Source organism: Leuresthes tenuis, unplaced genomic scaffold, assembly GCF_036924035.1.
Source record: "Leuresthes tenuis unplaced genomic scaffold, fLeuTen1.0.hap1 SCAF_21, whole genome shotgun sequence".
Taxonomy (NCBI): domain Eukaryota; kingdom Metazoa; phylum Chordata; class Actinopteri; order Atheriniformes; family Atherinopsidae; genus Leuresthes; species Leuresthes tenuis.
The window spans coordinates 243,083-267,817 of NW_027325375.1; the positions used below are offsets into that span (position 1 = coordinate 243,083).

Sequence of the window (24,735 nt, forward strand, 5' to 3'; positions counted from 1 at the left end):
TTTTAAATTAATTTATTGTCAGCATTCAGCTCGTCACTCAAAGGAGAATCAAAAAGCTTTTTCTCTCTCACTCTGGTAATAAAAAAGGATCGAATAAGGATAAAATTGTAAAAACAAAAAAATGGCCACAGTTGGAAAACAAAGCATATGACACCATACAGCTGCCTCGCTGTAACGCTACGCTAATGCTCATTGTTCAGACATTTTATCAGGTTTCTAAGTCACTGGTCTAATCACTGGGAATCGGGCCTACTGGGCGCTGTAGTCAGGCGCTTGGTTGAAGGCCGGGTTGCGGATGCCAGAGACACTGCTGACATGAGAACTCTTGCCTCTGAAGAGGGTGAGGGAGAAGATGAAGAAGCAAACTCCCAGGATGCCCAGGATGATCATTCCTGAGATTAGGATGGTGGTCACTGTGTTCATCTGAAACGCTGGAGTTTTCATATGGCCTGAAGAAACAGAAACAATTCACGTGTTTTTCAATGTTTGCTGGTAAATTCATGGTAAATTTGTCCAGTTATTTTAACTGAATTCTGTTTTTACATAAGAAACATTACTTAAAATCTATAGTAATAATCAAATAACATCTATCCCTAACCATGAAGGGCAAGAAAGATCCCAGCAGAGGAGATTTATTTCCATTTAACTCACAACAACCACTTTTTGACCACAGAAATAACATATTTTCCCCACAACTATGTGCATTATGTTGTGTGAAAGTTTTCAGAGGTGATTATTGTGGTAAAATAGGTGGTAAGTATTATTAGAAATGGCAAACTGTGAAAAAAGGTTAATTAAATCTACAGAACAAAATATGTACAGAACAACCGTAAAGACAAATTCTTTTATTTTAATGTTTATATTCATTTCAGAATTGGTTTTATGATCAAAAAGTAATTTTTCCTTTTAAGATGCCATTTCACATTATGGAAAGAATGTGAGGGCTTACCTAGATGGGAGTTATTGGTTGGTGTTTCATCTGTGAAAAATAAAGACAACATAATGGCATTTCAATTTCAACCACAGTATTATAGATAAATATATATATATAATAATCATGTATATATATATAATAATTACATATATATGTGTGTGTGTGTGTGTAATCTTTAAGGGATTTCTGGATTAACCCATTAATCCAGAAAATACATAAACAAAAAAACGAACTTCTCCTTTAAAAGGGGTGATGATGCTGCTTTATGTTATCAAATGGGTGTTTCATGTTGGGAGAGAAAGCTTTCCAGTTACACTTCTGCTTGGATAGGGTATATATATTGGATATTGTCATGAAGGTGAGGTTGGTGGGATACAGACTTAAAGAAGAAGAATTTAGAGTAGAGAAAAAATAATCCAACCGTACCAATTCGTGTGACGATAGGCCCAGCAGTCAGAACGGCATTTCCAGACGAACCTTTTGATTCCTTTCCCTCTGAGACATCTCGCTTTTTCCTGCTTCCACAAATCTGACAGCAGAGAGAGATAAAGTGTCAGAAAAGTATTATTTAGTGATCTTTCTCATTACAAATATTCAAGGCAACATTTTATGGTTAATATGACCCTTTACTCTTAATATATTAATGTATTCTTATGTATATATAATTAAAAAAAGCACATCTTAAGACAAGGAAGAGAAATATTTAGTCACATGATTCAACATTTCAACACTTGTGTAAAACTCATGTCATGTTAACAGGAAACTAAGCAGGTAATTTCTATATATTTATATTATTCAGCTGTTTTCTTCATGAAGCTATGGAGAAAACAGCTCAACACATTTGAGTTATATTCTAATCCAACAGTCAGTGGTTAATCTCACTGGCATGAGCATCAGACAGTCATCTCCCCGACACAGCTTGGTAACACAGTGCAGAAAGACCGTGGACATCTTCTGATTCTTGTGCTTTATGAAGCGAAATACTTCAAAGGCAAAGCGCCCCATTTGGCTCTTCCCATTTTCAAAGACTGTGGTCTGGGGGTCTTTTTCACAGCTGGATCAAAAAGAAAACAATTAGAGTGTAACTGGAAAGGAAAGCAAGAGAAAAATTGACCTGAATTGTTACTAAATCTGTGGAGTTACCTAAAGAAGAGGTCATAGCGCAGGTCATCGTTGGGGTTTCCAGAGGGTGTCGTGTAACAGTAATCCATGAGAACGTTCCATCTATTTAACATAAAAGATATTGAGTTTTCAGCTGGTAGAAATATGTTGTTATGCTACCTTTACATACTGCTTTTTTAAAATGGGGAACTGTAAATTTGTCTGAATTTTCTCTCATTGGAAGAGTTACATTTAAACCAAACACATAATCTTTCATGTGTCATAAGAAGCCATTGAGGAAGAAGAAGCTTTCAACACAAAGACCAATGATTTATTATTATACTTATGATTATACACTGCTTTTATTTAGGTTTGTTTTAAACTCTTTGAACATTTAAAATGTTCCATTCATCAAAAATTGTGCAGATTTAACGTTGATGTTTTAGCTCGATTGCGTAGTGTTATATGATCAGTTTAGATTTGAAGGTATGTCTTCTCATTAAAGTGCTTCTTGCCTGATATCTCAGTAACTGTCAATATCCAGAGTAACGATTGTGATTTAGTGTGCAGTTTACTTTATAATGAGAATCGAGTTGTATCCATTATTTTAATTAACTTTATGTATATTTACTATTTTTTTCCAATGACAGTGAAGTACGAGCTGCAATCTGAGAAGTATGATCACTCATTTCGAACCAGGCAGTGGAAGGTGTTTGTGGAAATAACACATCAGATACAGTTATTATTACAAATAAAATATATTCATATGCTGATCAACATTAGAACATTAACATTAGATCAATAAAAGGGCAGTTATGCGAATATAAGCTTCGCAGAGCCTGAAAGCTCAGATCAGTTTGCTCTAAACCGATTAGTTGACTGTCAGTTCTGTAGAATAGTTTGTACAGATTCATTTCTCAGACAGTTTTTATGCTGGAAGGCGTTAGATGGACTCAGTGGCTTTACGCTCTGAGGAAACAGGAAGTCATGCTCAGAGAGAATGAGACAGTGCTACGTTCTCTGGTTCCAATAACCAACGACTAAACCATCCGTCTGCTTCTCTACCAGGAACTCTACTGCCAGCCAAACCACCAGCTCTACTTCAGCCAGCCTTGGTGTCCCACCTGAGCTAGTCTTGTGTGACGCTTCCTTTCTCATCACCAAGTGTGGTGGTTTCTTGCTTCGGTACCCACTCCCCACAGTCTTTTTCCACCAACTCCTCCAAGATTTCCGATGTCATAGGATTGCTTATTGTCTGTCCTGTTGGATCTCAGTGCTGCATTTGATACGATCGATCACAGCATTCTGTTACAGACACTTCAACATGTTATAAAGCTCTTAATGACCGAGCTCCATCACATCTTAAAGATCTCACAGTTGGATATTTCCCCAGCAGAGCACTTTGCTCTCAGGCTGCAGGTTTCCTTGTGGTTCCCAGAGTTTCTAAAAGCAGAATGGGAGGCAGAGCCTTCAGTTATCAGGCCCCTAAAAGCAGAATGGGAGGCAGAGCCTTCAGTTATCAGGCCCCTAAAAGCAGACTGGGAGGCAGAGCCTTCAGTTATCAGGCCCCTAAAAGCAGAATGGGAGGCAGAGCCTTCAGTTATCAGGCCCCTAAAAGCAGAATGGGAGGCAGAGCCTTCAGTTATCAGGCCCCTAAAAGCAGAATGGGAGGCAGAGCCTTCAGTTATCAGGCCCCTAAAAGCAGAATGGGAGGCAGAGCCTTCAGTTATCAGGCCCCTAAAAGCAGAATGGGAGGCAGAGCCTTCAGTTATCAGGCCCCTAAAAGCAGAATGGGAGGCAGAGCCTTCAGTTATCAGGCCCCTAAAAGCAGAATGGGAGGCAGAGCCTTCAGTTATCAGGCCCTAAAAGCAGAATGGGAGGCAGAGCCTTCAGTTATCAGGCCCCTCTCTGTGGAACCAGCTGCCAGTTTGGCTTCAGGAAGCAGACACCCTCTCTACCTTTAAGATCAGGCTGAAACTTTCCTTTCTGATAAAGCTTATAGTTAGGGATGGCTCAGGTGAGCCTGAAACATCCCATAGTTCTGCTGCTATAGGCTTAGACTGCTGGGGGAGCTCCCATGATGCACCTTTCCTCACATTGCTCTCTTTCTTCCCCCTTTTATGTCCTCATATGACATTATGTACATGTGACACTACTGTGGTTATTAACTTGTTTCCCTGTTCCAACAGGTATCCTTTGACTGGTGTTTTGCTTCCTGTTGTCCACTCTTTTCTCTCCAATCAAACCCCAGCTGGTCGAGGCAGATGGCCGCCCTTCCTGGTTCTGGTTCTGCCAGAGGTTTTTTCCTGTTAAAAGGGTGTTGTTTCTCTCCACAGTCGCCTCAGGCACGTTGAAGACGGACCAAAAAGATGTTTTGATTCAATCTGTTGGTTTCCTTAGGTAGGAAATTGTGCTTTGAATAGGCTTTATAATTTTTTTCATTATTTTGCACTAATTTTAAATTGAATTAATTGGAATTGATTACACCCCGCCTTTCGCCCAATGACTGCTGGGATAGGCTCCAGCCCACCCGCTTCCCAGACCGATGGATTGACGGTATAGAAAATGGATGGATGGATGGATTTGATTACAATGAATTGGAATATATCAGTGAAGTTTCACAAGACAACTTTTGGTGTGATTTGATGCTATCTGAATAAACTGAACTGAATTAAATTGAATTGCTTCAGGATAAAGTACTGGACTGGGCTGTAGCCTTTTTTCGATTTTCAGTTTATTGACTCTTTTCCTTTTACCTCTTTTCGGGTGAAGTTGAGGAGAACCACCCTCTTCGTGAGGTTGATGCAGCCAAGCAACTATTGAATTTAAAACGAGGAAATCAGTCAGTACTGGAGTTCGTTATTGACTTCTGCATCTCAGCTGCAGAAATGGGGTGACCGTCCAATGCCTTCCAGGGAGTCCTGTTAAATGCATTGAACGACCAACTGAAGGACCAGCAAGCTTCCAGAGAAAATCCAGCCTCCTTTGAGGATCTTGTTACCGTGGTAATTCCTATTGACAGCCGGCTAGTTGAACAGAGAAAGGAGAGGGTCTTCCATCCCCTTCAACCATCACCCCAGTGGTATTCCCACAATGTGCCCTCTTCCCTACGTACCACTGGATCTGCCATGCTGGTGTCATCCTCCTCTGAGGAAACTGCCCATGCAGGTGGGTCGAGTGAGACTTGAACCTGAGGAGCAAGTTCACCGAAGGCTAACGAGTGCATCTTTTGCAGTTATGAGGGGAACTACATGTCCACCTGCCAGTGCAGCCAAAAGACAAAGCCCACAAGTAGAGGCAGGATTATTGGTGGTCGGAACAGAGAACGAAACTCCTCCTCGCTTTACTCTAACCATGACCGTCCAACTTGGTAACATAACTGACAACTTCTCGCTTTAGTGGACTCTGGAGCAGAACAAAACCTTCTGGACCCTAGTGTGGCCTCTCAGCTTTGTTTGCACCTGGAGCCCCTCCCTTCACCTATCATGGTCTCAGCTTTGGATGGAGGTATATTAAACACCATAACTCATAAAACCAAACCCATCACTTTAACTGTTTCTGGAAACTACTGTGAACTAATTGAGTTCCTCCTGTTCCCTGTCTCTAGAGTCATTAATACTTGATTATCCCTGGTTAGCGCTACATAATCCACACATTCTTTGGTCGGACCGCCATATTAAAGGCTGGGGTCTATTTAGTCTTTTTAACTGTCTCAGATCAGACCCCCAGTCTTCCAGTCACCCCCATCAGATACCTCAGTTCTTCTGGTAAATTTTTCTTGGGTTCCCACTGTATATCGTGACCATGGCACGGTTTTCAGTAAAAACAGGGCCTTGTCATTGCTTCCTCACCATCCCTATGACTGGACCATAGACCCCCTGCCTGGAGCATCCTGCCTTCCAGTTGACTATACAATTAGTCTCGCCCCCCGAGTGTGAGGCCATGGAACACTACATTCATGAGTCTGTAGCAGTAGGGATCATTAGGCCATCCTCTTTACCTGCAGGAGCAGGGGTTTTTATCTTTTCAGAAGATGGTGCATTGACTATTACCATCAAAAACAAATATCCTCTGCCACTCATATCGTCTCCCTTTCAACCTATCCAGGGGGCAAACATCTTCACCAAACTAGATCTCCACAGCGCTTACCACCTGGTCAGAATTTGTGAGGGAGATGAATGGAAGACGGCCTTCAACACACCTTTAGTTCACTTCAAATACCTGGTCATGCCTTTCAGCCTCACAAACAACACTGCAGTTTTTCAAGCTCTCATAAATGACAATCTGAGAGATGATTTAAAGCTGTTTGTGTTTGTTTACGTCGATGATATTTAGATTTTTTCCAAGTCTCCCGCAGAGCACAGACAACATGTCCGAAAGGTCCTCCAAAGACTCCTGGAAAAGCGCCTCTTCATCAGTGCAGAGAAATGTGAATTCTGCGCATCTTCAGTCACCTTCCTCAGATACATCTTCCAGGGCCGGTAGGGGAAGACGGACCCAGACTAGATAAAGGCTGTGGCTGAGGAGTCACCTGAAGCAATTACAAAGATTTCTTGGTTTCCCAAACTATAGCATCATTGGATCTCCTCTAACCGAGTTAATCCCCGTTAAGACCACTTTTCACTGGACCCCTGAAACTGACCTAGCTTTCTAATAGCTCAAGGACAGATTCACCACTGCTCCCATCTTCATTCAGCCCAACCTTGTCCAGCTGTTCCCCGTCCAGCTGGATGGATGGATGGATTCTTGTGTTGGGACAGCATTGTCCCAGATGTCTGAATCAGAGGGTAAGGCACACCCCTGTGCATTATTCTCCCGATGACTGTCCGTTGCCTGAACAAAAATATGTTGTGGGTAATCAGGAATTCTTAGTGATCAAACTAGCTTTAGAGGAATGGAGGCATTGGTTAGAGGGAGCTAAAAAGAGGGTAAAGTCCCGTTAGGCCCATTGGTCTTTGTTTTTTGGTCGTTTCACTTTCTCCATGCCATGTCTCGACAGTTTGCCAAAGAAGAGAAGTCAGTGGAACAAACCTGGATTCTCCTGGTATGGTGTGGCAGATCGAACACCAGTTTTGGTGGGGATTCACCTCGGACCCGGATCCTGGCTGTGAACATTTCGGTCGTCGGTTCGTCCCCTCACCAGCCCGCTCCACCATCCTCCAGTGGGCTCACACCTTCAGGTTTGCTTGTCATCCAGGAATACACCACTCCATCACTCTTCTTCAGCGATATTTCTGAGAGTATGTCTCTGGCTGCTCCAAGGAGTAAAAGCAGCAACCGACCACCAGGACTTTTGCAGCCTCTGGACATCCTGATCGGCCCTGGTTACCTCCCTCATAAGGTAAAACCACCATTATCGACTGTTTTACTAAGGGTGCTGATGTCATTCCCTTAAATAAACTGCCATCATCCTCCGATACTGCAGATCTGCAAGTAAATCAGTAAATCGTGTTTTCTGCCTTGATGGTATTTCTTCAGAAGTGGTGTCCGACCGGGGTCCCAATTCATCTAACAGGTATGGCGATTGTTCTGTGCTGCTCTGAGAGCTAAGGTCTCATTAAGCTATGGTTATCATCCCCAAATCCAACGAGCAGACTGAACGGCTCAATCAGGAGCTTGAGGCTGCTCTCTGCTGTGTTACTGCTAACAACCCTTCCTCCGAGAGCCGACATTTGGATTGGATTGAATATGGATTGAACACTCTCACTTCTTTTGCCACTGGACTATCACCTTTCAAGGCCTCACAGGGTTACCAACCAACCCTGTTTCCCAAAGAGGAAAGGGACCTGAAGGTTCCCTGGGTGCAACACCACCTCCAAGAGCCCAACGTATTTGAGGCCCTGCTATGCAGTGCAACCTCTGCCTGGTGAATCGCCGGCCTGACCTGGCTCTGACCTGTTGCAGGTGTATTTTGGACCCAAAAGCAGCACTCTGAAAATCAGCAACAGTTGGTAATGACTTTTATTTTCATACCAGCAAGAAAGCAACAGATCTTCAGACAGAAGGCAGGTAAGTTTACCGGGAGGCAGGTCAGAGACAGGCAGAGTCAGCACCAAGATAAGGCAGGTGATGAACGCTGGAACAATCTGGCAAAGGTGAGAGTGCTGGAGAGGCTTCTATACGGGGCCGATAAACTGCAGGGAATGAGCTGCAGCTGAGCTTGCAGGTGAGTATTATAACAAAGTGAAAGTGATTGGGAACAACAGCAACTCAGCTGTGGTAGGCCACATAAAATGACAGAGCGGGGTCAGCAGATGCTGAGGTGCGCAGAGGTCGCCAACTTTCTACAGTCAATCGCGACAGACCTCCAAACTTCATGTGGCCTTCAGATCAGCTCAAGAACAGTGTGCAGAGAGCTTCATGGAATGGGTTTCCATGGTAACTGCATCCAAGCCATACATCACCAGGTGCAATGCAAAGAGTTGGATGCAGTGGTGTAAAGCTGCCGCCGCTGGACTCTAGAGAAACGGAGATTCGTTCTCTGGAGTGACGAATCACGCTTCTCCACCTTGGAGTCTAATGGACGAGTCTGGGTTTGGCGGTTGCCAGGACAACGGTACTTGTCTGACTGCATTGTGCCAAGTGTAAAGGTTGGTGGAGGGGGGATTATGGTGTGGGGTTGTTCTTCAGGAGCTGGGCTTGGCCCCTTAGTTCCAGTGAAAGGAACTCTGAATGCTTCAGCAAACCAAGAGATTTTGAACAATTTCATGCTCCCAACTCTGTGGAAACAGTTTGGGGATGGCCCCTTCCTGCTCCAACATGACTGCACACCAGAGCACAAAGCAAGGTCCATAAAGACATGGATGAGCCAGTTTGGTGTGGAAGAACTTGACTGTCCTGCATAGAGTCCTGACCTCAACCCAATAGAAAACCTTTGGGATGAATTAGAGCAGAGACTGAGAGCTCGGCCTTCTGTCCAACATCAGAGTCTGACCTCAAATGTTTTACAATAGTTACAATAATCGTGAAAGGCTTCCCCCAATTGGTGTAGGCTATGACACAAACAGCTGCTCTGAATGCCTGAATCCAGTTGTTCTATCAACATAAATGCATAACGCCCGCACCAGACAGAGCGTATTCAGAGGTAAAGGGTGGAGGATAGACAGCTCAGTGGGACGATATGTATTGAATAGGGGAAACTGTAGCCCGACCTGCTAGCTGTACATAAATGCAAGTCCAAGCTGTAGTTGAGGATACTTTATTTTAAATCTAATCTTCCAGTATCCAGTCGTTAATCCACAAGCGTTCACATTAGCAAACCAAAGCGCCAAGATTCAAGAAGCTTTATTTATCCCAAGGGAAAGTGGGAAAGTAATAAAATAAAATAAAGTTAACATAAAATAACACAAGTAACTGAATACAATCTGTGCAGTGTGCAATTTCGCATACATACAAACAAGTGATTTGGAGAAAGTGACATTGTATAAAGTGAGATAAAGGGGCATTGGGTAAAATGACATTTGGCATCTGACCTCAGGTAGATTAATTAAACAGTCTGATGGCCAGTGTCAGAAAGGACTTCCTCTGGCGTTCTGTCTTACAAATGCGTGGAATGAGTCTGTTGCTGAAGGTGCTTCTTTGAGACGTAAGCACCTGGTGGAGAAGGTGAGTGTTGTTTTGCAGTTTACACAGCATCCTCCTCTCAGAAACTACCAACAAAGAGTTAAGCTGTACCCCCAGGACGGAGCCAGCCTTCCTGATGATCTTGTCAGCATCTGCTGCCCTCAGCCTGCTGCCCTCAGCCTGCTGCCCCAGCACACCAAACCAAAGAAGATGGCACTGGCTCCCACCAACTGGTAGAACATCCTCAGCATGATGTTACATACATTGAAAGACCAGCGCCTCCTCAGGAAATAGAGCCGACTCTGGCCCTTCTCAAAGGGCGGCTGTAGCTCAGGAGGAAGAGCAGTCACCCACCAATTGGAAGGTCGTGGTTCGACTCTGGCTTCCCCAGAATACATGTCAGGACGCTGACATGAAAGCGTCCTTGGGCAAGACACTGAACCCCACGTTGCCCCCCCCAGTGTATCATTGGGGGTATGAATGTGTGTATGAATGATTAGAAAAGCACGTAGTTATGAATCTTAAGACGTGCTGTATGAGTGTATGTGAGTGGGGTGAATGCGGCATGTAGTGAAGCGCTTTGAGTGGTCAGCTAGACTAGAAAAGCGTTATACAAGTCCATTTCTTGTACACAGCCTCCGTATTCTTGGCTCAGTTCAGTTTGTTGTCCAGGTTTGTAATCCTGGACCACTTCCATAGTTTCCCCGTTGATGGAAATGGGTGTAGGGGCAGCTTTCCTCCTGTGGAAATCCACCACCAGCTCTTTTGTCTCGGTGGTATTAAAATGGCAAGCGTTCACATCAACAACTAAACATTAAGCGGTCAGCAAAGTAGGCTTTCCCCCATCACCCGCTCACTACTAACTCTGCTTGCGAATGAACAGGTGATATTACAGTCACTACCACCATGTGACTCAATCAGAGCACATCACCATACAGGTGCACCCAAAACCAAAGCCTACGCCTGTCTGCTACATTCAGGCCCCTAATTATTACAACATTATAGAGTAATAATTACACATCCAACACCATAACCCGGGCCATAAAATACATCACAACGCATTACATCACATATTCTCTACGAGGCAGTACAATGCACTCAAAGGTCCATCAAGGTAATTTTCTCTTCTTCTTGTCAGTCATAGGCCAGAGGTTACCAGCACTTAGCCTAGATATCAAGTCAGTCTGTGACATGTCTGGTAACATTGTCAACCTCAAGTTGTAGTAACATCAAGTTGATTCAGAGATGTTATGGGTCAGAGGCCTCCAGAAGAAGGCATATCTTTGTGACAGGTCTACAGACAAGGCTGGTTGGGGTCTTAATCCAGACCTGAAGTACAAGCCCTTTCCTGTCTGGCACAGCTGCTGCGACTTTGCCAATGATCCAGGAACCGCGAGGTGCAAAGTTATCCACAATGAGGACCACAGCTCCAGGAATGAAGTTGCGTTTAATCCACGTCCATTTCTGGCACAGTCGAAGTTGTGGCAAACATTCTTTAATCCATGTTTTCCAGAACAGATCAGATATGTATTGGACCTGTCTCCATCTCTTACGTGTATAGAGATAATTTTTTGGAACAGACTTGAAACTTGGACTTGAAAAGGAGGAGGTGGTTCGTTGTTAAAGCTTCCAAATCATTTGGATCAGTGGATTCCTGTGTAATGGGTCTACTGTTGAGGATTGACTCCACTTCACAAAGGGCGGTTTGGAGTAACCCCTCATCCAACTGCTGTGTCTGTAAGATGTAGCTGAGGACCTTTTCCTGATTCCATGGCTCGTCTCAGCCCTCGCTCTGGGTGCACAAAGTTGGTACCATTGTTGGAATGCAGCTCTTGAACCTGACCCTGTCTTGCAACAAAACGGTGTAAGGCATGAATGAAAGAGTCAGTGTCAAGCGATGAGGCAACCTCAATATGTACATCTCTAATCACCAAACACGTAAAGACAACTCCATACAGCTTCACAAGACTTCTCCCATGCTTTACTTCAAATGGCCGAAAATAGTCCACTCCAACAAAGCTAAAGGAAGGTTTCTCTGGGGTCACTCTGCTGCTGGTCGACCGCTCCATGAAGCCGTCTGCAGACCACACACCTTGACATAATGTTCCTTATCAAAGTGCCTGCACAAGGAATCCAATTTGTCTGATGCAGTCTTCAGAGGATGTGGTTCCTACCACCATGATCAACCTCTTTATGGATATGCTGTAAAATGAGGTTAGAAATGTGAAGATCTTTAGCGATTATAGCAGGATCTTCTGACAAAATGGCCCTACTAAGATGTCCGCCAACTCGCAGAACAGCATCCTCCAGAGGATTCAATTTATATATGTGGCTGCTTCGTTTCACACCCTCTCCCTTTGGAGGCAGGAGATTTCTTCAGCATACCTTTTCTGCTGACAGAAGGTTATTATTTGCATCTCAGCATCCTTAATCTCTCCCAATGAGAGAAAGCCATTACAGGACTCAACCCTGATGAGCGCCCTTACAATGAGTTGCATCAGATGCCGACTGAAGATGTGCCTTGTTCTTTCTGCGATGAACCTCAGGATCTATCTCATTACCCTGACCAGGTGAAACCAGGATTAGGTCCGTTGTTCCGCAATCACACAGCTCTCACGCATTCTTATGTCTTGGTCCCTTAAAGGCAGGGCAATGCTGTAGTGCCTGTCACTCAGGGTCATGGTGTCCCTGGCCAACTTCAGGAACTTGGAATCTCCCCTTGATAGCCCCAGTTGCTCATCATGGCTGTTCTCAGGGAAGTCCATCTTGAACTGCTGCCTCTAGAATTTGTCGAGCAAAACAGCAGAAATGCTATTGGTGGTGACTGTCGATTGACACCCGGCTTTCTGCAGCATTCTCTGTCAAGTGGCCCATTCACTGTCCAACCGAGCACAGTCTTAATGGCAAAAGGCCCGTTACCTACACTCCGGACGACCCCCAGAGGTTCCAAGACTCTGGGCATGCTCATCCTCCCAGTGAGATTCGGCTTGTCCATGAGACCCATTGTACAAAAGGACGCTGGACTCCCCAGGTGCAGGAAGGCATACGTTTCCATAGTTATTTGGCCTTTCTTTGATTTGACTTTGACTGGTACGATGGCAAGCTTTACAGACTCGTTCACCGTCCCCAGTAAGAACACAAGTCTGGACTGTAACAGGCCTCGGTGTCAGGTTTGACCTCAGTCTTCTGCCCATGGTGGATGTGGAGCATACTTGGATGGCTGAAACCACAGATTTTGCATGAAAGGCATTTCCTACATTATTTGCTGATGTCCCCAGTATACAAGCAGCCAAAACAGATGCTATTCTTTCCTCACAAAAGTGTGACGATCTTGAGCCTCTGCTTGATTCTTCCTCTCAATAGCACCGATAGTTGTGCCAAAATTACTTCCTTTAGCCCTTGGATGAGGAGAATGTCTCCCTCCATCACTGTCCTTGGTTGTTAGATGTGTTGGTGGAGTTTCACATAGGTTTCCAAAGACAAGATCTGTGGCAATTTTAACTTGACGCTCAAGAAATAAGACAACGTCAACGAATGTAGCTCTCTGATGCTGCCTCTCCTGGATGTCGCATGCTCCTGTTCGCCATTTGTCTTTCAACTTATATGGCAGCCTTTTAAGCACAATGAGCATACTGGCAGGTGTGTTTAAATCAGAGAGTCAGTGAACCTCTTTCATCGCATTGCAACACCACGTAAGAACAGACAGTAGAGCCTGAAGAGCCTTTCCATCTTCTGATTTAATTGATGGTCAAGGGTGGATTTTGTTCAGATAAGCATATGCAATGATTTCCAAAATGATCATACAGCAGAGTCTTTGCTTTTACATATCTGGCACCATCAGACACATGCCCCCTGGAGTTCTGTGCAAGGTAATGCAGGCAGTCATCAGCATTGTGGGTCTTTGCTTCTATGACCAGTTCAAACAAGCTCATAAAAGCATGGAAGTGGGGAGGGTTGCTATCAAAGACTGGAATTTCTCGTTTAGACACTGATGAAAGACTTTTTTGATGGACCAATATAGTTGTTAATTAATTTTGTCTCTCCACAATGGACAACAGATTTTCATTGGTTGCAAGCAGCTTGTTGCAGTGGCAAACATGGGATTGCGCCACATGATCTTAAAGGATCAGAAGGCTTATCCCATTTTTAATTTAGCTCTGTATTTCCAGTAATTGTATTTCCCATCTGTATTCACGTTAAGTATCTGTGGAAGAAAGGTCTCTGCATCAGCAGTAAGGATTTCAACAGTTTCCTTTTTGTTTTAATACGATTCCATTCCATTGGATTTCTGTAAAGCGTTACTCCGCACAGTGGATCCAGCTCTCAGCACATTCACCTTTGCAACAGTTGCAGATATGTCAGCTTCAAGCTGAAGTTGTTCTTCCTTTTTCCTCATTTGTGTTTTTCTTTGAACATAGAAGGGTAGCCATGTTGGCTTCAGCCCTGAGACGTGCAGAAGAAGGTGATGATACCTTTGAGCTTGACCTACTGCCTTGTTTTGATACACTGTCAGATGGAAGCACATCATCATGAACATCACGCTGAAGATTAAGAGACAATTGAGTTTGCTTTCCAATGTGGTCTTGAGATTCCACGTCTCCCTCTAATGTATTTTCTTGAGATGGCACCAAGCCAGAAGATGGCCTTCTGGGACATTTATCAGCTTCAGAAAGTCTTTTTAACATCCTCAATAAAACCTTTGTTGTACTTAATGATGCTTGAGAACCATGTATTTAGCTTATCTTTCTTTCTCATCAAGTGGAATAAAAGGCAACAAAGAGCAATACACTGGAACTCTTAAACAGATGTGTTATTTCATCAAGCTGTGATTCAACCTGTGAATCATTTTTGTCATCTTTCAGTTCTCTGAGAGACGCAATTACAACTTTAATTTTCTTTACGTACTTTTTTTGTTCTGCTTAGATGGTTTTGATTTTGTTTGCAAGAGCTTTCTCGGGACAATTGATCTTTTATTCTGTTTGGATTTTCCAACGACAGACAGCTTGCAACCGATTCATTTTAAGAATTCAAGACAATGTAAAGGAAACTTCATTAGCAGCAGCAATTTCTTAAAAGTTTGCTGATTTCACACAGACCCACAACACACACGCCAAATTCCCAGAGAACTTCAAGCCTACACACAACTCTGAACAGCGGTAGCCACAATCAAACTGTGTTCTAACAAGCAGTAGCAGACCCAGAATAAAGCAAACCCAGGTTACATACCGCTGTGGGAGGCTGTGCTGACAAATATTTACGACTGTTTGCCAATATCCCAAGTTGCCCAGCAGCTGATTAGGAGAAGCTGTAGCCTGATGTTAGCTGTACAAAAACCAATCCAATCTTTCAGTATCCAATCGTTAATCCACGCTCAAGCGCTCACATCAGTAACTGCTGATTACATCAGTAATCAGCATCAGATTCAAGTCCCTGATGTTAGCTACAAAGAGCTTAATGGAACGGCTCCATCTACTTGAATGCTCTTGCAAAGGCTTCTGTCCCAACTGGGTCCCTCCGTTGGTCCCAGGATTGTCGTCTAGCAGCTCCTACACCACGCCTAAGACAATCCAAACTCTGTTCATGTGTCGTCCCACGATGGTGGAATGACCTACCGAGCGCTACCAGAACAGGGGCGTCCCTGTCTATCTTCAAGAAGCTCCTGAAAACCCAGCTCTTCAGAGAGCATCTCCTATCCCAGCACTTACCTTGTACTTCCCTACCCCCTCTATCTCTTTATCTTTCTGCTCTTCCTTCTATGCCTGCACCCTATCTCTACTCTGTCCCCTCTGACAGAGTCGGACTCCTGGGTTCCTTCTATGGAGCTTATTGTTAGCTTTTTATAAAGCTGTTATATCTTCATTTGTAAGTTGCTTTGGATAAAAACGTCTGATAAATACAGAAACATAAACAGAACCGTTAAGCGGTCAGCAAAGTAGGCTTTCCCCCATCACCCGCTCACTACTAACTCTGCTCACGAGTGAACAGGTGATATTAAAATCACCGCCACTAACACCACGAGACCCAATCAGTGCACGTCACCACACAGGTGCGCCCAAAACTCGGACCCAAGCCTACACCTGTTTGCTACAGCATTGGGTTCAAAACTTTGGCGTAAAAACAAGGTTAAGGTTAGACCGTCCCTTTGAAAACTGCATCCATGACAGGTTCACTGATAATGTATAAATGTCACTCACATGCATAGTGGTTAACATCTTCTTCTGCAATTCTGCCTGGTAGGTGAGGAGCAGTGCCTACGCATTCAGAGGTCTCACCGATATAGCCACCACTTTGTTGCCTTTTCAGTTAAGGATGATTGAAAACTTTGGAAGGAACAGTGGGGCCTGACAAAGCCACGGTGGACCAGAAGAGGTTCAACATGTGGCAGGTGTGAGGAACCTTATCCTTCCATGTCAGCCCAGTCTAACCCTCCCTGGACGATGTTTTTGATGGTGAGGGAATTACTCCAGGTGCTTCCTCCAGGCACTCAGGAAAACCAGTAGCAGCTGTCTGGTTGCAGATTTTGCTTTAAGGAGGCTCTTTCCCTTGCTGTGAGACATGGTTGTCTCAGGCCAGTCAATGCCATTCTTCAGACTTCATGCAGGTCCATCGTTGCAAGCTGGGTAGGGTAGGGTAGGGCAGGGCAGGGCAGGGTAGGGTAGGGTAGGGTAGGGTAGGGTAGGGTAGGGTAGGGTAGGGTAGGGTACGATAGGGTAGGGTAGGGTAGGGTAGGGTAGGGTAGGGTAGGGTAGGGTAGGGTAGGGTAGGGTAGGGTAGGGTAGGGTACGATAGGGTAGGGTAGGGTAGGGTAGGGTAGGGTAGGGTAGGGTAGGGTAGGGTAGGGTAGGGTAGGGAAGGTTAGGGTAGGGAAGGTTAGGGTAGGGAAGGTTAGGGTAGGGTAGGGTAGGGTAGGGTAGGGTAGGGTAGGGTAGGGTAGGGTAGGGAAGGTTAGAGTAGGGAAGGTTAGGGTAGGGTAGGGTAGGGTAGGGTAGGGTAGGGTAGGGTAGGGTAGGGTAGGGTAGGGTAGGGTAAGGTAAGGTAGGGTTAGGGTAGGGTTAGGGTAGGGTAGGGTAGGGTAGGGTAGGGTAGGGTAGGGTAGGGTAGGGTAGGGTAGGGTAGGGTAGAGACAACGGTGTCGAGCTGATCACCCCAGCTAGTTTCTGTCGGGATGGTGTCTCCCTAGGTTCACTTCAGCTGTTGCGTCGACCAGCTCTCGGGCCTTTGCTTCATCAGAGACTTCTTTTCAGGCCCAGCCTTCGTCAGAGACTTCACTTCAGCTTTACCCTCTGTCTGAGTTTGTGCCTGAATCTTTGCCTGAAGTAGTGCCTGCTTGTCTGCCTCACCGGTTCTGCTTATCCACTTTGCCGCCTGTCCTTCTGCCAGTTCAGTCTGGCCCATGGGAGGTTCTCTGTCTCATCGGTTCCTTGTGCCCCCCCCAAAAGGTTCCTCAAAAAGGATTTGAAAATTCAACTTTAGATCAGGCTTTCACATGGTGAAGCTCTGCCCTCTATGTATCAACAGCAGGAACTGCAGGACCTAATTGGGTAAATAGTCTTTAGGTAAATATTGATGTTTAATGCCTCTTTTGCATTTCAAATAGTTTATGTTAACTCTGGGGGAGCAACTACTGTTACAGTATTATGGAGATCAAAATGGACAAACATTAGCCAGCAACATAAATGCAGACAATTATATATACTTTGGTATTCAGATGAAACAGCTTGATGTTGATTGAATACCTCCTATCCAAGTTAGTGGCTTTAACAGCTGCAAACACCCGTGTCTTCAGGGTAAGTCCTGCCATTGGGATGGACAGCTGTTGAATGTACGATGAGTCCTATACATAAATCATAATAACATTTAAGCATGTTTGTTAAATTTCTCACCCCCCCCATTGTCTGTGATTTCTTCAGTTTCACCACACTTCATTGAACTGCACCCCAACTAAATTGATCACAAGTTTTTATATGACTTAAAGGAACACACCACATTGCTCAGTGTCATAAAACCAAATCTCCATGTCAGCTCTGCAAACATACAGTCATATATCTGAATTTTTGTCATGTTTAAGAGCCAACTAAGACACCATGTAAAGCCCACAAAAATGTCAAGCGTTGTGAAGGCAAAATGGTGTGGTGTGGGGCTGGAAACCAAACCAGTTCCAGTTCCAAAACAGAGCGAGCTGAATGACTTTCGGCACTAATGTCACATCTGATGAAGAAATTCGAACGGCTCTTTCTCATCATCTACAGGTGCAACGCGCTTAGGATGCCTTACAGTTCACCTATCGGGCAAATGTTGGTGGGGAGAATGCTATCCTCTACACATCGAAGGGAAGCGGCATGGTCAGAGTAATTTTCTGGACCTCTCAAGTGTCTTTAACACCATCCAGCTTCAGGATAAACTGATTCAATTATGAGTGGACCCCTGCCTGGTTGCTTTAATCTCCAGTTACCTCACTGACAGACCACAATATGTTAGCCTGATGGACCTCCCATCTGACACTGTGGTCAGCAGCACGGAGCACCGCAGGGGTCTGTGTTGTCCCCTCCTCTGTTCACACTGTACACATCAGACTTGTGTCATATTCAGAAGTTTGCAGATGCCACAGCCATCATGTGGTGTATCAGTGATGACCAAGAAGAGGAGAACAGGAGTCTGGTGAGAAACTTTGCTGCCTGGTGCCAAACGCACAGTCTGCAGCTCAGCACCTCAAAGACTAAGGAGCTGGTCATAGACTAGTCATAGAAGTGCAAACCTAAGCCACGACAAGTTCAGATTGAGGGAGAGGAGGTGGAGGTTGTAGACACCTACAAGTACCCTGGGCTGTGGTTAGACATCAAGCTGGACTGGACAAGCAACACAAAGCAGCTGTACAGGAAGGGCCGAAGCAGACTGTACCTCCTGGGGAGGCTGCCATTGTTTAACATCTGTTTAACTCTGGTGGATGTTTCAGTCTGTGGTTACCAGCATCCTTTTTTAACCAGCGGTGTGCTGGGGTGGCAGCACATCACCGAAAGACTCATCCAGGCTGGACAAGCTGGTCAGGAAGGCTGGCTCTGTGGTCAGCATTAAGCTGGACTCTTTCGTGGCAGTTGCAGAGGAGAGAACACTTTGCCAAACTGTTGGCCATTTTGGACAATGCCAGTCATCCTTTGCATACCAGCAAATAAGAGAAGCCTGTTCAGTGACAGGTTGCTTCTCCCAAAGAGCAGAACCTTTAGACTTAAAAACTCCTTTGTCCCCCATGCCATCGCAACTCATCACTAGGAGGAGGGGAAACAGAAGGACAGAGTATGGGGGGGAGCATTAAGTCTGAGTAATACAGAACTGGACAATAACTGTGGGATAATGTTAAATAATATGCAAAATGCCTCTTTATATATATTACAATATAGTATATCATTAAGTGTAGATATATTTATATAACATAATAATAATATATATGTCATAACATAACATATCTGTTAAAATCCCTACTGGTTTGTGGAGTATTTTGAGGTATTTCTGTGAACTAGCTGTTTTTTTGTTTTGTTCTACCTCTATCTATAAGAGGTGGGAACAAAGTAAGTCCAAAGTAAAGACATGTGAGTCCCAAGTTGAGTCCAAAGTCAAGATGTAGAAGTCCGTTCAGGTCCATGTCCTATACTTTGAATTGTTTAGTCCTCATCTGAACAAATATCTAATTCAAATACAGAATAATAATAAATGCTTTCCAGAAATAATAACTGCTTCTTAAAAGGTGCATTTATCTGCCAAAGTAAGCAGAGTACTTACTTTGAGAGTCTATCTATCTATCTATCTATCTATCTATCTATCTATCTATCTATCTATCTATCTATCTATCTATCTATCTATCTATCTATCTATCTATCTATCTATCTATCTATCTATCTATCTATCTATCTATCTATCTATCTATCTATCTATCTATCTATCTATCTATCTATCTATCTATCTATCTATCTATCTATCTTAGCCCTCAGGTGTTCCAGGTACTTCAAAACAAGGTACAATCACATACTTATAAGGTTCACAAACTTCTCTAGTGCTGCTTTAAGGGGCAATAAACATAATGTTTATTAACATTATTAACAATGTAACCATCATTTTTCCCCACTGAAAGGATTAGCCTTCATTTTCTACCTTCTTTAGCCACAAAAGAATGGATCATCTTTGTTAGACGTAGGTTAAGTTGTAGATGAAATAAGTGCAGAGATTTTTTTCTAAGGAGGGTTTGCTCCTCAGTGCAATAAAGCATGCAGAAATATCATTTATTATTATATCACTGATGTGAACTTACATTGTACAGCAGCAGATTCAAAGTGCTGATGAAAGTACCGTTGCTTTCCTTCACTGATATTGCAGCTGCTGACCTTCAGTCAAGAGAAGAAAAAAGAGGGGGTGGGGGTTTGAAAGGAAATTCCAAAGATGACATTAAAGACATTGGTGACCTTTACAGTTTTCATGTAGGGTAAAATTAATTCTCTTAAAATATGTTATATTTTCTAATATATACAACTGATAATAAAGAAAAATCTCAAAACCATATCTGAAGATCCGTCTCACACAATATTAAAACTGCATCAATGTGCAGAGCTTTGAGAAGTTAAAAATCTCCTCAGTTTGCTAATTTTGTCATTTTTTAACGGTATTTTTGTCTGAATACAGCGTAAAAACATAAACCTGTTACTGTTCCCCTTTCACTGTCCCCCTGTTACTTTTGCCCCTTTACTTTCACTCTGTTACTGCCCCCTTTTATTATCACTCTTATTGTCACAACATAAAGCTGCCCATCATGCAACCCAACAACTTTTTATGCTGCTATGTGTTTTAGGCATTGCTAAGCATGACTTATATTGTTCACTCTGTCCACAGGGAGATTCAAATTTGACTACATTACAACCTGCTTCCTCAGAAAGTTCATTAAAAGGTACATTATCAGTGTTTTTTATATAAATATAGCTTGATTCAGGCCTAATACTATCCTTAGCATTATATTCTCTTAACTTCAGTTCATGCACCTTTTTACCAGTTATTAGACTGTCTGTCCATTCATTTCCAGAAATACTTTTTGGACAGAAAAATCTAAAAGTTTCAAAGACCACCAACAATTATTTTTATGGCTTGTTGGTCCTCTGCAGCGTCATGCTTTCAAATCCTTTTAAAAGTGAAAGCAATTAGGTAGATGAGACTTACGAAGCCAGCTGTGTGTTGTTGACCAGGTACTCCAGCGGGTAACTGCAGCTGAACTTGTACAGCAAACCTGGCAAGTAGCTGATGATCGTTGGGGGGTCTGGTGTGTCAATGAACCCAGATATGTTTCCAATCTGCACCAGGGAAAGGTTCCCATAAGCATTGGGTCCTTGACCTGTGGACACCTGCAATGAAAAGCATGGGTGCATGTGACCATCCTCTTTGGAGCTCACTCTCAGCTCTCTGGGCCTTACAGGATCCAAACAGAGGTGTGAAATATCCATCCCATACAGGCTTATGAGCATCAAAACACTTTGAACAAAGCAGGCTGGTGGAAAGAAACTACACATCTGCTGTCTTTGTCTACAAACTGTTGCCTTTTGTTAAAGTCCAGTTTGTTTTAGTTACTATGCAAAATATTCTTAATCTTCCTGCCGTACAGTTTTATATTATTATATGTTTTTCAAGTTTTCTGTCAGACAGCGTAATGCAAGACAAGCTTTACATATCTTTAACCTTTGATTTAATAAGAATATTTTCTAAAAAGATTATTTTAAGTTCTTTATCAGTCTTAATTACCATAAAAACAATATTACCAGCTTGTCATCCTAACCCTTCACCATCAGTGTGCAGTTATGTTCTATTTCTATCATTGCTGTTCTTCTTACCACCAGGGAATTTCCACAAATCTCTAACGTCGCCAGGCTGATACTAAAGATTACGACAGTTGGAAAGGTGTTGTTATTAATGAATCCTCTACAGTGTGCATCTCCATGCCGACCATTCAGAGCCAAGTCAGTTTCAGTGTAGCCCGAGAAGAGAACTGGGCAGAAGTTGACCTTGAGTGTGATGGTCTGTACCCCACAGTATGCGCTTATGTCCCTCTCCGCTGAAAGATACACAAACAAGCACAATTACAGCTCCATCAATAAGTCACAAAACTAGACTGTTATGCAGACTGAATAGTTTTTTATCTTTATGAGAAGTACTGAATCCAGAATTGTTACAAAGGCAAATTAGAATGTGTCCCTACAACTCGTTATCCTGGACTTTCAGGTAGAAATACATTTCTTTGGTTAAATCCACAACCAGATTCTGGTTAGAAAACTCCCCTCACATATATGTAACTAATTTTAGAAGAATTAAACGTACATAAATCCATCATTTCCTTTTAGTCATTCTGAAACAGGTGGGCAGTTTTCTGAGTTCCTCACCAGGGAAGCGGCTGTGAAGGTTGGCGTCACAGTTGTATCCATTGAACTGAGCTCCAGCCCAAAGCGTCTTACTGAATATCAAAAAGATCAAAAACATAAGCTCCATCTCAGCACCTGAAACAGAACAATCAAATGTAAGCCACAGAAAATCTAACATTTAAAAAAGGAAAAACAAAAGTCCCAAAGAATGTTCTTACATATATTCTAGATTCAATTTTAATATGTCAGTAAAGTTTTGTCCCAGAGAAATATTATCAAGATTCCTGATTAGAAAATGTTGCAAACTTCTCTTCACAGATAGTTAGACTCACTCAAAAGTAGCTAAACTAAAGGACTAATACACCAAGGTTGCAGCACAGGATGTTCCCTGAATGTTGCTCTACTGGAGGCAGAACCACTCACCCTGTTTCCTGCAAGTCAACAAGTGAACACTTCTCCATAAGCTTGGGATAGGCGATGAAATGGTCTGCACAGCATTCCTAACCCACGAATGGAAACAGGAGCCTTGAGCAGGAGGAAAAGGGATCCAACACATAAGAGATTCATTATCTGAACATGTTAAAAAAAAAAACGGCTGCCCAGAGTGAACATGGGAAAGTCCATCAAATCTGAATGTGTTATACAAATCCTTTGACATCCTCAGAAATATGAGCAGCTTTTGAAGTTTCCCACTCATATCATTTCGTCCCAATCTGGCTCTGTCACTGCTCACAAACAGCTTGATGCCACATGAGGTGAATTGGTGAAGGTGGGGGAATTATCTTTTCATCAGTCCGGTAGCCCTGACCTGCTGACTGAGCAGTTCCTTTCTGCCTAAGACAGGCATCCCAGCACATCCAAGCACACAGGCCCTTAGCCTGTGGAATCCACACTTTTCAGGCTTTGTCTGCAGCGGCTTCTCAGTCAGCATAGCAGCAGGCAATCTGCCTGGTGGGGCTGGAGGCTGCTGTCCACCTCCTCACTGATCCCTGAACTGATTCTTGGAGACACAGCTCCCTACATATGATGAAGACAACGTAAAAGAAAGCAAAGTTCGTGGAGGGGGGTGAGTCAGTGCCGGCTGTCCTATCTTCCATATGGACAGCAGTAAATGTTGTGGCCGAGCAGAGGAAGCACAGGCAGACTGTGAATATACAGCAGAAAATGAGGTCATTTGGAGTGACAGTGTTGAGAAAACGTCTAATTTTCAGTTTAGGCTACCTGGGAAACAACAGAGTCTTATGTGTTTATACTTTGTAAAAAAAAGCTGGAACTCTGTAAAATGGAAATGATCAGAACAACTTTCAAATAAATAAACCAACAGAGAAATGGAAAATATCAAAGATGCTCTACTATTTCATTACAAAATGTTCTAATCTTGAATTCAATGGCAGCAAAACATCTAAACACTGTTTGGTAGGTAGTTTATCAGTTTTTCTTATTTCCTGTTTTATTTTGTAGAGTTTCCTTCATGGTTTACTTCCCCTCTTGGTCACTCCAGGTGCTCAGTTCCTGTTGGTTGTGGCTGTTAATGTTCTCTTAGACGATGTTCGAGCACGTCTGTTTCATCTAATCTAAGTGCCTCTGGTCTGCGTATCTCCATTTAATGTTTATGCATTTAGCAGACGCTTTTATCCAAAGCGACTTACAGGTAGGCATGTAGGGTAAGGGGGTCTTGCCTAAGGACCCCTACTGCAGGTAGTACCTTTCATACATACAGGGGATTTGAACTCTAGTCTCCCACATGGAAGGTGGCTATCATACCACTACACTATCCAGTCTATCCACTATTTCAACATATTTAAATGAGCCCTGCACCTTCCTCTCTCTGCACGATCAGAAAATAAAGAAAAAAGAATAGCTTAACGGAAAGCGAGATGGAGGTGCTGCTTTCTGAATTGGAGGCCTGTAAAAATGTGCTCTTTGGCTCGCTGTCCTACGATATAAGCAGCAAACGTAAGAGGAGTGGGGGGGGGCCTTTAATGCTGTGGGGTCTGAGAAGCACACAAGCAGAGGTGAAGAAGAAGTGGTCCGATATTAAGGTGGATGTAAAGCAGAGACTGGCTGCCCACCGCCGAAGTGTGGACAAAACAGGCGGGGGGGACAGGAGAAGAGGGGCCCACCCTGTTTGAACAGAGAGTCGGCACAACTATGGATGACACTGCTCTCTCAGAGGGGGTGGGGGTGGGAGTGTGGTGACTCTGATTAAAGGTAAATACCTGTATTTGTGTAACTCATAACAAACGTGTTCATACAGTAATCTACAGCAGAAGTGCGCCGGGGAAAAGGTGAGGCCGATTAAGACATTTCACACTTTACACACGGGCTTATTAACATTTGCACACAGAGACGATCAGGGGCTTGTTAGAAAGATCTTAAGCTGTTGTTTAACCAGCAAAAAACAGGAAGTTACCAACTTTAACCACCAACTATGATGCTGTGAAGGCGGGATAGAAACTTGCTCAGTGCACGTCACGGGGAATAATATTAGGACAATTACACAAATAAAGTTACTCACCAAGAAGCCACCCATCGTGCACAGAGCCAGCTTGTAGTCTGTTCCCAACAATTCTGTTACTGAATGTATGAATCCCCCCCCACACACACACACAAAGCATTCGCGCATCACATACGATCTGTACATTGATGGAATGAAAATGTTTCCTGTTGATATACAAATTCATCATGTGATGGTGCTTTTATAGTAATGTGGCAGTCAATTGCTCTGATAACATCAGGAAAACCGGCTCT

General features: G+C 43.5%; 1 protein-coding gene across 1 annotated transcript; it reads right to left on the minus strand.

The window, feature by feature from the left end:
- Positions 1-193: 193 nt before the first annotated feature.
- Positions 194-22,551, minus strand: LOC140279902 (zona pellucida-like domain-containing protein 1). Its single transcript, XM_072375124.1, is given in 12 exon segments — positions 194-449; positions 950-979; positions 1,361-1,463; positions 1,817-1,988; positions 2,078-2,158; positions 17,335-17,432; positions 19,899-19,971; positions 20,795-20,976; positions 21,460-21,680; positions 22,006-22,119; positions 22,408-22,486; positions 22,489-22,551. Coding segments are annotated over 12 exon segments (1,416 nt in total). The 3' UTR covers positions 194-249.
- Between the last annotated feature and the right edge of the window lie 2,184 nt (positions 22,552-24,735).